Raw genomic sequence first — 13,335 nt, 5'->3', positions numbered from 1 at the left:
TGAAAAAAAAAAAAAAAAAACCAGACATCTCCTATTTGAACAGAGGCTCTCCAGTTTAAGCAGCAGATGGTTATTTGAGCCTTCGGCACTGCCTCAAGGATCTCCACATTCTTGTTTGTGTGGAGGTTTTGCTGACACTAATCATAATGATATTATGTCTTCGCTGTTCAGCACGAAGCCCGCGCTCCCAGGAGAGGTCACCATGGTGCCATGGCTCTTCCACACGTCGTGCGTCCCGTTGAGGAGATAACAGAGGAGGAACTGAATAATATTTGTGGATCAGCGAGAGAGAAAGTGTACAACAGGGCCATGGTAAGTGTGTTCCAAGTTTGTGAAATTGTGAAGATTTCGTGAAGTGACTGTTCAGTATTCCCTGCTTTGGATTAGTGACAAAGAGCAAAGCCAGGGTCTCCCTCGCTAAGGAGGGATTTGGTTTTTGAGGGGGAAGGGAGAGAGTGTGCCTGAGATCCTGAATCATCGTTACGTTTTCCTGAACTGATAGGACGGCTGTTATCTAGACAGCTAGCTTGCTCGCACCTTGGAATTGCTCTCATATCTGGGAGATAGCAGCCCGTGAAAGTGTTTTAACAAATGCTGAAGATACAGCCTCAAAATAGTTTTGATCCGTTTTTTTGTTTCAGTTTGTACATGCATCCTGCTAGTTAACAAAGATAACTTGTCTCTTCTGCTAACCCAAGAGCCATCCTTATTGTCTTATTCCTTGAACTGTTCATCCTTCGTAGGGCTCCACTTGCCATCAGTGTCGCCAGAAAACCGTAGACACCAAGACAAACTGCCGTAACCCTGACTGCATCGGGGTGCGGGGCCAGTTCTGTGGGCCCTGCCTCCGCAACAGGTACGGGGAGGACGTCCGGACGGCCCTGCTGGATCCGGTAAGACTCCTGCGGCTTAAAATGCTGCTCTCTGCTGGGCTCAAGCAGCTCCTCCCGTTCAGGAGCTCCAGCAGGGAAGCTCCTCGCAGCGCGGTGGCACATACGTGTTGCTAGATCAGCTCCAAGGAGGCAGGAGCCCCGTGTTCCCTAAGTGCCGTATCGCTGGTGTTGCTGTAGCGCTGTTTACAGAGGGAAACTGTGGGAGCCAGAGGGTGCCTGTGTTTGAGCACTGGAACAGGGTTACCTGTTCTGCCTTGCATTGTACCTAGTGCTTTGTGGAGATAAACTGCATTTTGAACAAAGAAAATGCCGCTGTTGCGGCTGTTGAAAGGGTGCGGGAGTTGAGCAAATGCTTCCCATGGCTTTGGGCAAGGAAGGCAAATGGCCTAGAGGCTGAAAATGTGGATTTTCTTCTGTATTGCTCTGGACAACTTCAGGGCTGCTGTTTGCTGTAGAACTAAGTGGGAAGCAGGGTCCTCTTGAAAGCTGCGGTTGTGAATAATGTCAGGTCAGCTGGAAGGACTTGCCTGTGTGTTCCCTAGGCCTGGAAGTGCCCGCCCTGTCGTGGAATCTGCAACTGCAGCTTCTGCAGGCAGCGAGACGGCCGATGTGCTACCGGTGTCCTGGTTTACCTGGCCAAGTACCACGGCTACGACAACGTCCATGCCTACTTGAAAAGGTCGGTGTGCTCAGCCCTCAAGCAGGGAGGCGAGCGCTCTCTCTCTCCCATGGACTCACAGCCATTCAGTATGTTGAGATCAGTCCTTGTTGTCTCTAGAACCTGAGATTTGCCCTAAGTTCTTTCTGCTATTGCTAGTTTTCACAAAGGAAAGCCCCCAAGTGCTGTGTCCATTCTGTCTCTGAGCACTGCACTTGAACTGGTGTTTATTGTTGTGGCTTCTGCTAATATATCTGAAGAGTTTCTGAACAACACTTTGCTATAAACTGATTCCTGTCTCTGCTTGTCTTTCAGTCTGAAACAAGAACTTGGAATGGAAGACTGAAGCTGCGGCTGCTTCAGACTATGTGCTCTTTCACCAATATTTCATTATTGCCTACAGTGAATTGTTCAATCACGTCATGTTGCAAATTCCTGTATTCCTTCTGTTACCTCTTGGGTTAAAATAGGATAAAGAGCTATCACATATCTCGGTGCAAATAGTACAAAAAAAAAGTTTTTTGAAGGCCTTTTCATACATGCTATTGTTACCTGTTAACTTAGCAAACTAGAGAGTATCAGTTTGTTTCATGGCAACAACTTGTTAATTTCATTTCTTTTTTCTTCCTGTTTTTCCTGAAAGGAGATGGGACTTTAAGCCATTAGTTTTATGCATATGATGATCTGTGCTGCAGTCTTGCTTACGCTTGAATATTAATTGCAAAAAGATCAAAACTGTTCCAACCATTCAGGTCACTGGGGAACCTTCCCAAGTGGACAGGGCATGTGTGTAACTCATGACCAGCTTCAGCTTTATCTGCAATACAAACCCGTCCTGAAAACAAGTGATAGAAGCTAGGAGTTCTGTAAAGCAACTACTTGTCCTTAAGTATAAAAAGGAAGCCCTAATGGTTGTACAGAGCAGTTTCCAGGCACTGTGCCAATGGTTTTATAGAGTACTCAAAGTGCAGACTTACTCTGAGGGAAGGTCTCCACTGAGTAGCTTAAAAATGCAGCAGAAGCAATTGGAGTGGGGACCTGGTAATACATTTTGTCGTGTGGCAGGAGGCCTCCAGGAAGCCAGAAACTTCCACAGCGGCAGTGAGGCTTGCCTGGCTGTGACGGGGACACGTGCGAAGGTGCTGCTGTGCACCCAGGAGTGACTGCTCTGTGTAGAGCAGAGTGTAGCCTGTGGCAGTTGACCGTTGGATTTGGAAGTTGGCATTTTCCTGCTGTTGCTGCCAGCTGCAGAGCTGCTCCTCTGCAGAACAGCTCTGGCCCAGCGGAGGGGAGCTCCCAGGAGCAGGGCTTGCAGCGAGCACAGGAGCAGAGGTGGCTCATGTGGCTTTTTGGCAGCTGTGCAGTGGATTAAAGATGTAGCCTGTTGAGCTCTGGTATCAGAGGGGCAGACAAAGCACTGGGATCAGGAGCTTGTTACCTATGAGCAAAATAAAAAGTAAGAACTTAAGCTGCAGTCGAGCTTGCAGTTGCATAGAGCAGCAGGAGCATGAATAGATAATGTTCTCAAGTACACCCCGGACAGTAGCAGATGAGGAAAAGCAGTTGCCTTATCTAAAAACTTTTCAACGCTAAGTGAAAAGGCAGATGTAATGGTTGCATACAGTTTGTGAGCACTTAGAAATGTGCCATGTTTCTACGTATGTCTGGCTCAGCATGGTTGTAGAAATGATGTTGCTAATGAGCTGTGAGTAGAGCACAAACTGAGCCCAAGAATTCCAGCATACTGCGTGGATGGGCCGCATGTACTGTAGATGCTGTAGAAAAAAGTGCCATGAGTATTCCAGCTGGAGAGCCACAAAGTGTATAAAATGCCCAGGGGTTGGTAATGGAAACTGCTGCATAAGCTTTGTGCAAGATTTGGAGCATGATGTAAAAAAAAAATGTACAGTTGAATAGTAGGCAGAATCAACCTGCATGTATTGAGCACTAGAACAGGACACGGCCTTGCACCCCTTTGCTTGCACAGGATTTGTACTGTATGTGTATATATAATGGTGCACATTTTATACCTTTCTGGGAAGTACATCAGTGTACATGGAAGAGGCAGCCAGGGGAAGATGGATTTGGAAACAAAAGGTGTTTATGTGTCAGACGCGCAGCTCTGATTTGTAAATCATCTGTGTTGTTGAAGATCTCCAGCCCCTTTTTTGTCTCTGTTTTTATAGTGTTGATAGCTGGACAGTGCAAGGTGGAGAGTGCTTTTCCCTCTAGGAACATTTCATGAAAAAAGGAGCTCTAGAAATACATATTCTTGATAGCTAAGAGTGATTTTTCTAATTGTTGGGCTTGCCTTTTGATTGCTGGAGTGTGAAAGGACTATGTTAAAAGCAACCCCTTGTATCATGTCATGGAGACTGCTGTGCTGAGATTCCCTCAGATCTATGAACTTCTGTACAAAGGTTTTTTATTTTGATAATAAAAGTGTTTTTTTCTGGTTAGAATTTTTACTTCTTTACCATTATTAAAAAAATGCTTAGGTTTGTGCTCCCCTTCTGATGAATAGCTATGTTATTGCTGCAATGTGAAGGAGTTGGTTGTCCTCGGGGGAGCAGTGGAAGACACTACCTCTCTCATAGGGGCCCAGATATCTCAGTTTCTCATACAGAGGCTTTCACCAAGCGCCAACCCTCTCTTCCTTTGTGGGGACTGAGGGTCAGATGCATCCATCCTGACCTGCACGGGAGCAGAGGAGATACTGACTTTGACTTCTGGGTGCAAGTCAAAGTTAGGTGCCTGCCACTTGTCCCTTAGCCTCTATCCAAGCTCCAGGTAACCTCTCTGAGAAAACCCTTGCTGCTCTGGGGGGAATAACCTGCTGCAGGCTGCAGCCTGGTGCTGCAGAAGCCCAGCCCGATTCTTGGGCTTCTTGGTTTGAAGTCAGAGTAGTCCTGTCTGGAGAAGACTTGTGCGAGATAGTAGCACAAGAATGCGTAAAGCCATCCTGTGTCCAGCTGGAGTAAAGGGGGAAAAACAGCAAGCAGGGTGACTGAGCTGACCTCAAACAGTCTCTAAGAACAAGGAGGTGCTCCTGCCAGAAAGCCTTGTTCAGGTACTTCTCTTTCATTATGTTGCTGGTGCTGTGAAAACAAAATTCATATTTAATTTGTGCAATATTCTAGTTCAGGATTTACGTGATTCCTTTGTATATCTCAATACATTTTTCCCCGAGTCCGTACCACAGCTACTTAAGTGCTGTTGCTATTAACCTGACAGGTAGTTAAGGAGCTTGTGGTTTCTCTCCACAGCAAACGGACAGTGTATTAAGACACTTCACAAGGAAGAGAGGAAAAAAAAAATCCCAGCTCTGTCAGATACTTTTGAAAACAGAGAGGCATGGAAATAGAAACTCGCCCTTAAAGGAAGACTACAAAGGTGACTTATGTGCCAGGTAGCATTACTGCTAATTTATTAGTGATGTTCCCTCACCCCTCTCAGTTTTGATGCTACTCCATCTACCTAGGTTTGATACAATTTCTAGGGTTTTTGTTTGTTTGTTCGCTTGTTCCTTTTTGATCCTGCAGTTCAATCATGCTTAAATGCTGCTAGAAATAAACCCTGAGAAGGTTAATAGGAAAAATATACTTTTAAATTCACTACATCCTGCATTCTTGTTAGGGAAAGGGGGAAATGTGGGGTAGAGAACAGAAGTGATGGTGTGCTGGGAGGGTGACTTCTATCTTGTGTTTCTAAGTGTATAAATACAAGCTAAAGCTTCCATGTGTATCAGCTCAGCCAGAGAAACACCACACAGTTCAGTTCTCGAGTCCTGGAGTTAAAATAGTCAAAAAATAATAAAATTTAGTCAGTAATGGAATGATGAACAAACCTACCCAATTTTCCCCTTAATCTTGGAAGATTCTCTTGTAGGTTATGTAATATATTTCTAGGTATAGCTACACATACCGTGTGTATGTGTGTATATTTTTATATATATATATGCATATACATATATATATATATGTTGTTCCCTGCTTTTTTCCCCAGTTTTCCTTTCCTTTTAATAAACAGTCATATGTTGAAGTCCCAGTTTTCTTTCCCCTTTGGGGAGAGGGAGGTGTCGTCTTCCTTACCCATTCAGCAGTGTTCTTTCATGTTATATATAGGGTTATAAAAATAACAATAAAGCATTACTTCACAGGCTGATCAAGTAGCAAGGGCTGCCTCTGCCAGAGCAACACACGCAGCCTCTTAACTGGTTACATTAGTGTGGAGAGGTGCAATGGAAAATTTAAAAATAGGAAATTAACCCCTTCAGCCTTACCACTCTCACAGGAGATTACACATTTTTCATCTGTAAAACCTTAAATATATATGTATAAATGTATGTGTGTGTGTGTATATATATATATATATAGTTTTTTTTTTTTTTTTTTTTTTTTTTTTAAGGGGGAAGCAAGGAGAGGGAATATAAAACATAGGGGTAGCAGTTGCTCGGCCGGTTAAAGGGCTCGGGAAGGGCTAAGCATTTTTCTAGGCAAAGAATGGCTTTGGTGCAGTAAGGACGCGGGGACCGGGCTAGCTCTGAGATCATGTGACACATGCACAAAAGAGATGTGGCTCTTTCTTATGAAATACAGGGCGTCTATGGGAGCTTAAGCTTCAATACCCAGGTAATGCTGGGCTCTGCTGTGCAGTAGGTTGGCTTCAAATGTTAAGAGAGGAGAGAGCATCACCCTTACTTGGGTCTCACCCTGTTTCCAGATAAACTAAGCCTGGACTGTCCAGCTTGGCGTGTGGAAGGGGCAACAGGGAGGGTAATTGATGTGCTCAAAATGTGATGGCTGATGTTAGTTGTAGGAATCCTGAGACTGGGAGCTGAGGGGAGGGTGGGAATCCTGTTAGGACTGAGGTTTAGGAGTAGCTGGGGATATTGGATTTATACAAGAACACGCCTAGGGCAGAGAGCTACAGTCGTGGTGAACGAGATCTGTTGGCTGCTTTTTGGGTGGCTTCTGGCCAGAATTAAAACAGAGCCCCGGTTGCAAGGACGACAGGCGCTTCAGTTGGATTAAAAACAACAACCCGAAGTCGTGGGTGGGGAGGGCTATAGTGAGGTGGCACTGCATCTACGCGCCTTTCTTAACTAGAATGCTTTATTTTCTTAACTAGAATGCTCCCGCAGAAGTGCTACTGCATCTGTAAAGAGTTACGTAATGTGGGTGAGAAGCTTCCACCGATGCCAAGCTGAATATTGCTGATAGTGCTCCTGCTTTCCCAGGGCGCTCCCGGAAATGTCTCCCTGCAGGGTCCCAGCAAGCGCCTCTCAAAAGCAACGCACCACACGAGACAGACCCCGGGGAAGGAAGGTTTCACCTTCAAAGCTTCAGATGTCAGGGACACCGGTAGGTTTTCTTGTTTTATATTTATATTGCTGAAGTAAAAATACAAGCCAAATCACTGTTAACTATTTTGGCTAGTACTTTGAAAAGTCACCATCTTCAGAGGTACTCTAAGGTGCCAGATCTAGAGGCCAACTTGTGCTAAGAGGTTTTTTCCCCAGTTTCTCAAATATGTAACTACAGAAAATGCACTCACAGTCACCTTGTGAGTTTCTCTTATATAGCTTTTTAGCAGAATTAAACACTAGGAAAGATCTGACTTCCCAGTGCTTTCATTATATGTTTTCTTTTTCTTTTTTTGCTACTGAGTGTAGGGGGTGGTGGTTTTGGTTTGGGTTATTTCTTTTTTGAGAGTGGTTATAATGTGAATATATGACTGATGGCAGTGAATCATCAGGCAGGGGAAAAAAAAAAGAACACTTTGGAAATAAGCCAAAGTCAAAGTCTTTTCTCGTGCTCTGTTCAATCTGCTTCCTCTTTAAAAGAAAACTTTCACATTAGCAGAAAAATAACTGCTTAGCCAGAGTTCTTTTTGTGTCCCTTTCAGCAGGGGAAGGGGATGAGCTGCCTCGCTCCGTGCCCTGCTGGCTCCCTTGCCACCGAGTTATCGCTCTGAAGGCTTTTTCTTCCCCCTTTATTTCTCTTTTCATTTAACTCTCATGAAAATAGTTGTGATGTTACAATTTTGGTATTAGAGGCTAAACATAGAGTTTTGTTGTGAGAAACTGAACTGCTTTGATATAATCCCATTTTTCTCTGGTAAGAAATCACCGCTAATTTTCAAATGGTTGTTGTGGCTAAAAATCCAGCACCTGCACTGCATAGCTCTGAAGAGTAAAGCTCTCTGTAAAGCTTTGGTTGTAGCCACACACCCCGCCTTCTTGCAAGCAGCATTACTCTATTTCTTAATCTTTTGCTTTATTAAGTGTATGTTTGTGGGCTAACCACTGCATTGCAGCTGAAGGGAAGTGGTTGGCAGAGTATCACGGTCTGCTTGGTGCCTTTCTTTTCGTTCCTGCCTGTTCTCCTGCTTTCCAAAGGGTCAGTGAGCGAGTGCCACCCAGCCGTGGGGCTGGTGAGGCGACGTTTCCTTTGGCAGCCTGTCTGAAGGGCAGATACTCGTGGGCTCAGTCCAGAGAGATTATGAGGTTTCTCCATATCTGTGGCGACAGAAACCTGGGTAATGAGAGGACTTCGTGAGAGTAAATGTAAGTTCTGTGAAATGCAGATACTAAGGAGTGAAGCAGCAACGAAACGGAGCTTGGAGGGTCTCTGTGCTGCCTCTTTCAGCAACGTAGAGAAGCTCTAGGGTGCCTGTGGTTGCTTTGCAGGCGACCTGTGAGGAGGGAAAGGTTCATGTTGGTGAGAGCCAGGAGGCTGTTCTGGTGCCAGGTGTGAATCCATAAGTGCCCAGTGCTCCTGCCCGGGACAGAGGAGGACACCGGGTCAGGGATGGCCGCAGTGAGGAGGCTCGGAGCTCATCACCTCAGCACTCCCCAGCCTTCCTCAGTGGAACCACCACGGGAGGAGACGCTGCTCATTCAAAAATGTCCATTAGAAACAGGACAAAATCCTCTGAGGTGCTGCCACTGCTCTCAGTGACCCTGGCCTTGCCCACAGACCTTTTTCCCCTTTTTCTGTATTTAGCTGAGAAAATTGACTGCACAGGACAACAGCACTATTCGTTGATGTAGGTAAAAATAACTTAAAACAAAAGCAAATACATGTAATATATTTTTAAGTAGTGTTGAAGCTATAGAATATAACATGATGCTATATAACTGGATATAGCTGGAGGTATAGAAAACTTTCTCAGATAACAGAAATCTCAAGGTTTTTGTCCTGGTGCAGAACACCTCCCCGATGTATATCCAAAAACATTGCAAATGCCTTTACTACATTTCAAAATTTAAAAAAAAAAAAGAAAAGGAATTGTTTAAACTGGCATAAATGCTGCTGGAGAGTAAAGACATTTTCAGCCTTGATTTATACTACAGGTTTTCATTTCAGCACACTGCGTATTTCTGCATTTTTTTCCTAAACCTCTTAGAAAACTGTTTCATGTGAACAATTTCCTCTGGAAGCATATGAACGTGTTGCATCACTGCTTGCCAATACGTGCTAATTTTTCTGAAATAAAATGCCTTGTTGCATGCTATTAATGCAGCCTAAATCTTTTTGTATTGCTGATTTGCAACAAAGCAAAAAGACCCCTGACTAAAGCAGGCTACTTTCATGAGGGCTAGGAGAGAGACACAAATACTGGAGCGCTCTTCCTTGACCTCCAGACAAGCCCTTTATCTTCACTAATGTGCATTATTTTACGTTTTGCAACAGATACCCCAATTTCTGTTTTGCCATCTGCTCTATGGCAATTGACACTTCAGCGGGCTGGCGATTACTGACTAGCTGTGGATGGGAATACAGTAAATTCTCCACAAAATAAAAATCAATACTCACTGACATACTGCGTATTGAAGAAAATAATTGTTTATGGCACTCAGCTTAAGCTGTTCTGGTAATCACGTTGAAAAATACAATATTTATTCATTAGATCAAATTTAATGAGGCCTCCTGGCAGTAATTATAAAAATTACTGTAGCAGTAAATTACTAATGAGTTGTGATGTGCTTCCTACCTGTGAGGAAGGACTGGGGGATGAAAAACCTGATACCCAGACAACACTAGGGAGGGTAAGATCTTGAGGCAAGGAGTCAAGCTCGCGGCGGTGCAGGAGTTGCTCACTGCACCTGAATGGTTAAAAAAAAGAAAAAAGAAAGAAAAAAGGGAAAAAAAAAAGGGAAAAGGAAACGGGAAAAGAAAAAGACAAGGAAAAAAAGACTCACAACCAAGTAGCTTCAAAGGGTTGCTTTAAAAAGATATTAAGCTCTTCCAAACCAACATGCATAGGCAACGGAACAACATTATCAATGGCAGAGACTCCTTTGCCACATGTACATAATCTCGTCGCTAAAAATCAGCAGAGGTGACCTGATTTACTGTAACAGCTCTTGGGCTAGGAACAACTTCTTGCTTTCTTGTTGTTATAAAGTTTCATGCAAAACACAGCCAGGAGGGCAATGCTTTATTAGTGCCCTTAAATCTTAGAGAACAGTCACCTAAGATGTGGAGCTGAGACGAAGGTTGAACTCCCCCACCAGCTTGCTTTGATGCAGGGAGTTTGACCCAGATTTCTTTCTTCTTCTGAGACAAAGCTTTAAGGAAGGCAGAGGCTTGTGGGTAGCAAACGGGCCTCGGCTCGAACAAACCGAGGCGGCGAGGGGTGGAAGTGGCTGCCGCACGGCCAGGCTCCCGCTGCGCCCGCGGCGCCGAGCCGCCGGCCGGGGGCTGCCGCCCTGCGCCGCAGTTAGAGCCGGGGGCTCGGGCCTTGCGGAGGCACCGCGAGGCCCCGAGCAGGGCAGCGTCCAGCGAGCTGCTCCTTCAGAGCGTCGGTGTCGCCCTCTGTGCCACGCCAAGCGGAGGAGGGCTGTGAATTTTCACCTTCCATGATGCACGCGCTGCTCTCAAACAGAGTGGGGAGGCGCAGGGAAATGGAACAGTCTGGGTGCTCCTTACAGGGGCCTCCACATGCTCAGGCCCACGGCGACGCCGAGGTGAAAAGAAGCACCCCGGAGTGATGCCCGGAAGGGAGAAGGTGGGTGCCTTGTCCTGCCGCGACCTGCTGCCCGCTCCGGTGCAGCCTGGGCGCCTGCCTGGAGCTACAGTGGAGGGGCAGGCCCTGAGCCCCTTGTGCACCAGCCTTAGGGCTAAGGAGATGTATGCGCTAAAAACAGGCACTGCTGGCAGCCCCTTGGGAGAGGTACGACATCAACAGCAGCCGGGCCAGCACACTGCAGGGGTCTTCTGCAGTTTGAATATCTTGGGGAGCACAGATATACCTTCATTCCCACCCACCCCGTGCCTAAAATAAAATAAAATAAAACAAAATAAAATAAAATAAAACAAAATAAAATAAAGTAAAATAAAATGATAAAAAGCAATGATTTGCAGTAATTTAACTAATTCACATTGGTGAGCACATTGATATTAAATTAAGGCCAGGAGAGCTCTTGCCATGATGCAATTACAAAAGGTCAGTGTCTCATTGCCCATCAGAAATTAACCTTATCTAATTGCATGGCCACAAAAAACCACAGCGTCGTCTCTGCACTGTAATGTCACCATAGCAGAGCTAGAGCAGTCACACTGCAGGGAAATAAACACCAGCTTCTGCCTGTGAAGTTGATATTTGGAGTGCCGGGTTCTTTTCCTAGCATTGCCACGCGTTTCCTCAATGACCTGAGGGAATTCAGCCCCTGTCTCTCTCTGTTTCCCTTTTTACATCACGGAAATCCTCTCCAGGCTTTCCCTTGCTGTCTGGTCCTGTCTGGCAGATTAAAAAAATGTGTTTCCTTTATTATTAGCTAAACTGAATTTGGTGATGGACAGATGTTCACTTTGCATACAGCTGTGCTGGCTGAAGATGCCTTGCTCGGTTTCTTTCTGGAGCTGCTGTAAGGCTGAATTAACACTGATAGAGAATTTGGAAATCTTCAGCTAGGAAATACTTCAGGAATTGGAGGCTTTGTGGCTTTTCGGAAGTGCTGTCAGCCACATCTACAGCTGAGTCCGTGGGAGCTGAAAGACAAAGGCAAAGCAGCCCACGTGAGGGTGGAAGCAGTTCAGGAATTCAAATGGCTCTACATTAAACCCCCTCAGGTAAACAGCAAAGGTGGACGTGGTGGAATGATCTCTCTTCATTTTGTTGTTGTCGTTTTGTTTTGGTTTCCTTCTTTCTCTTTTTCCTGCCTATGGTTTTCCTTAACCTGTGTCATCCAGGGCTGAGGACTTAGGCCCCAAAATGCAGGAGCTCTCACCTCAGGATGCTGACTATTGTCTCATGCAGCAAAGAGTGTTTTTAGGTAATATAGTGAATTCTTACAGTCAGTAGCAAAATGGAAGCACTTTACCTAGGGTTTCTTCTCTACACCTGTGAAATTAATTTAGTGGGGGGATACTATGGAACTAAACCTAAACACTAAATAATAATGATGAAGCTTTTAAGAGAGAACGTCTCACAGTCTGACACACGTAGTAGCATTGTTGCTGTGCATTATTACTATAATTAAATTATGTTATGCTATTGCATAAACTAATATGTCAGTAATATTATGCTTAGCAGTAAGATTTTTGTCACATAAACAATATGAGACTTTAAACTTCTGCATTTTGTGATGTAAAATGCATAGAAAATAGAGAAATTGGAACAACAGCATAAAACATGAAAAGCTGCAGCTTTCAGTTGGTTCAACATGACAGTCCTTTTAAAGCAGGTAAGTTGAGACTGCCAGAATGCATTTCCCAAAAGGCTGGAGCATGGGCTGTATGTGTGAGCTGTATATACCTGCTATTATTTGAAAATATTGGGTGACATATAAATATTCTCATCTCTCTCGCTCTTTTTTTTTTTTCCCACAACGTCAAACATGTGAGGTTAAATCAGAAGCTACTCACAGTAAACTGCTGAGAAAAATATGTAAATAATAACGGGAATAAAGCTGCAGTCGTTTCTCTGAGCAGTCCAGCGCCCCGAGAGAGGCTCCGTGGTGAGGGAGCTGCCACGGGCAGAGCAGCGTCCTGGGAAGCAGGTTTCCTGGTGCCAGGGCTCTTCCAGGTGGGTTACTGCGGCACGCATCCACGTGGGTGGGTACCCACGGACAGCCACCCCTTTCCTTTTGGGCAAAAGCAGAGACCTTCCTAGCTGTTCACTTCTGCTATCAGAAACAATTATTGGTTTTTAATTGCAAATGATCAAGAAGGATAAAATAAAAAAGGCAGACGTCCTTGCCTTTGCTCTGCTGTTCTGCAGCCAGCCCAGCAGCAAACATGCTGTAAACCTGCTGTATGCGACCCTGCTGCAGCCCTTGCTGTGCTGCTTGCGCCAGCCCGGCCTCGCGTGCGCCCTGCACCACCTTGCTGTGCAGCACTCCGGGCCTGGAGCTGCCACCATGGGCACCAAGGGCTCCAAATTTATCCTGGGGGGCCTCTTCTAGCTCCTGGAGCTGGGAGTAGAGTGGAAACACGAGGAAACTTTACTGCATTTTATCAGACCTCCATCCTCAGCCTCCAGCAGACTCGGGGTGGGACGCAGCCCTTACAGGGAGGCTGTCATCCATAATACATATTTATGCTGTGTCCACCGAGTGTAAGAATGCCCTCAGAAAAACTTAGGCGAGGCTATAATAATACTTCATACTTCTTTGTTGCCTTTCATCCAAGGATTTCATTGTGCCTTTAAAAGCTTTCATTAACTAAAATTCACAGCCCCGTTGTGCAGGAACTGTGCATTAACACCTCCACCATATGTAAAATACAGCTCAGAGAAGCAAGGACTGGTGTAAATGGTTTAAAAAGCTGGAAAGAA

At 45.2% G+C, this 13,335-nt stretch overlaps 1 protein-coding gene across 1 annotated transcript in view; it reads left to right on the top strand.

The window, feature by feature from the left end:
* The window catches only part of CDCA7 (cell division cycle associated 7), an 8,349-nt gene extending 4,370 nt beyond the window's left edge, over nucleotides 1–3,979 (top strand). Inside the window, exons 7-10 of the mRNA XM_026034919.1 lie at nucleotides 172–312; nucleotides 744–893; nucleotides 1,436–1,572; nucleotides 1,867–3,979. Coding sequence (XP_025890704.1) covers nucleotides 172–312; nucleotides 744–893; nucleotides 1,436–1,572; nucleotides 1,867–1,897 — 459 coding nt within the window. The 3' untranslated portion in view covers nucleotides 1,898–3,979. The remainder of the gene's footprint in view (nucleotides 1–171; nucleotides 313–743; nucleotides 894–1,435; nucleotides 1,573–1,866) is intronic.
* The last annotated feature ends 9,356 nt before the right edge of the window (nucleotides 3,980–13,335 follow it).

Source organism: Nothoprocta perdicaria, unplaced genomic scaffold (genome assembly GCF_003342845.1).
Source record: "Nothoprocta perdicaria isolate Ctin4 unplaced genomic scaffold, notPer1 scaffold_0, whole genome shotgun sequence".
Classification (NCBI taxonomy): Eukaryota; Metazoa; Chordata; class Aves; order Tinamiformes; family Tinamidae; genus Nothoprocta; species Nothoprocta perdicaria.
The sequence above is the reverse complement of the archived record's forward strand: the minus strand, read 5'-3'. Positions and strand labels throughout refer to the sequence as shown.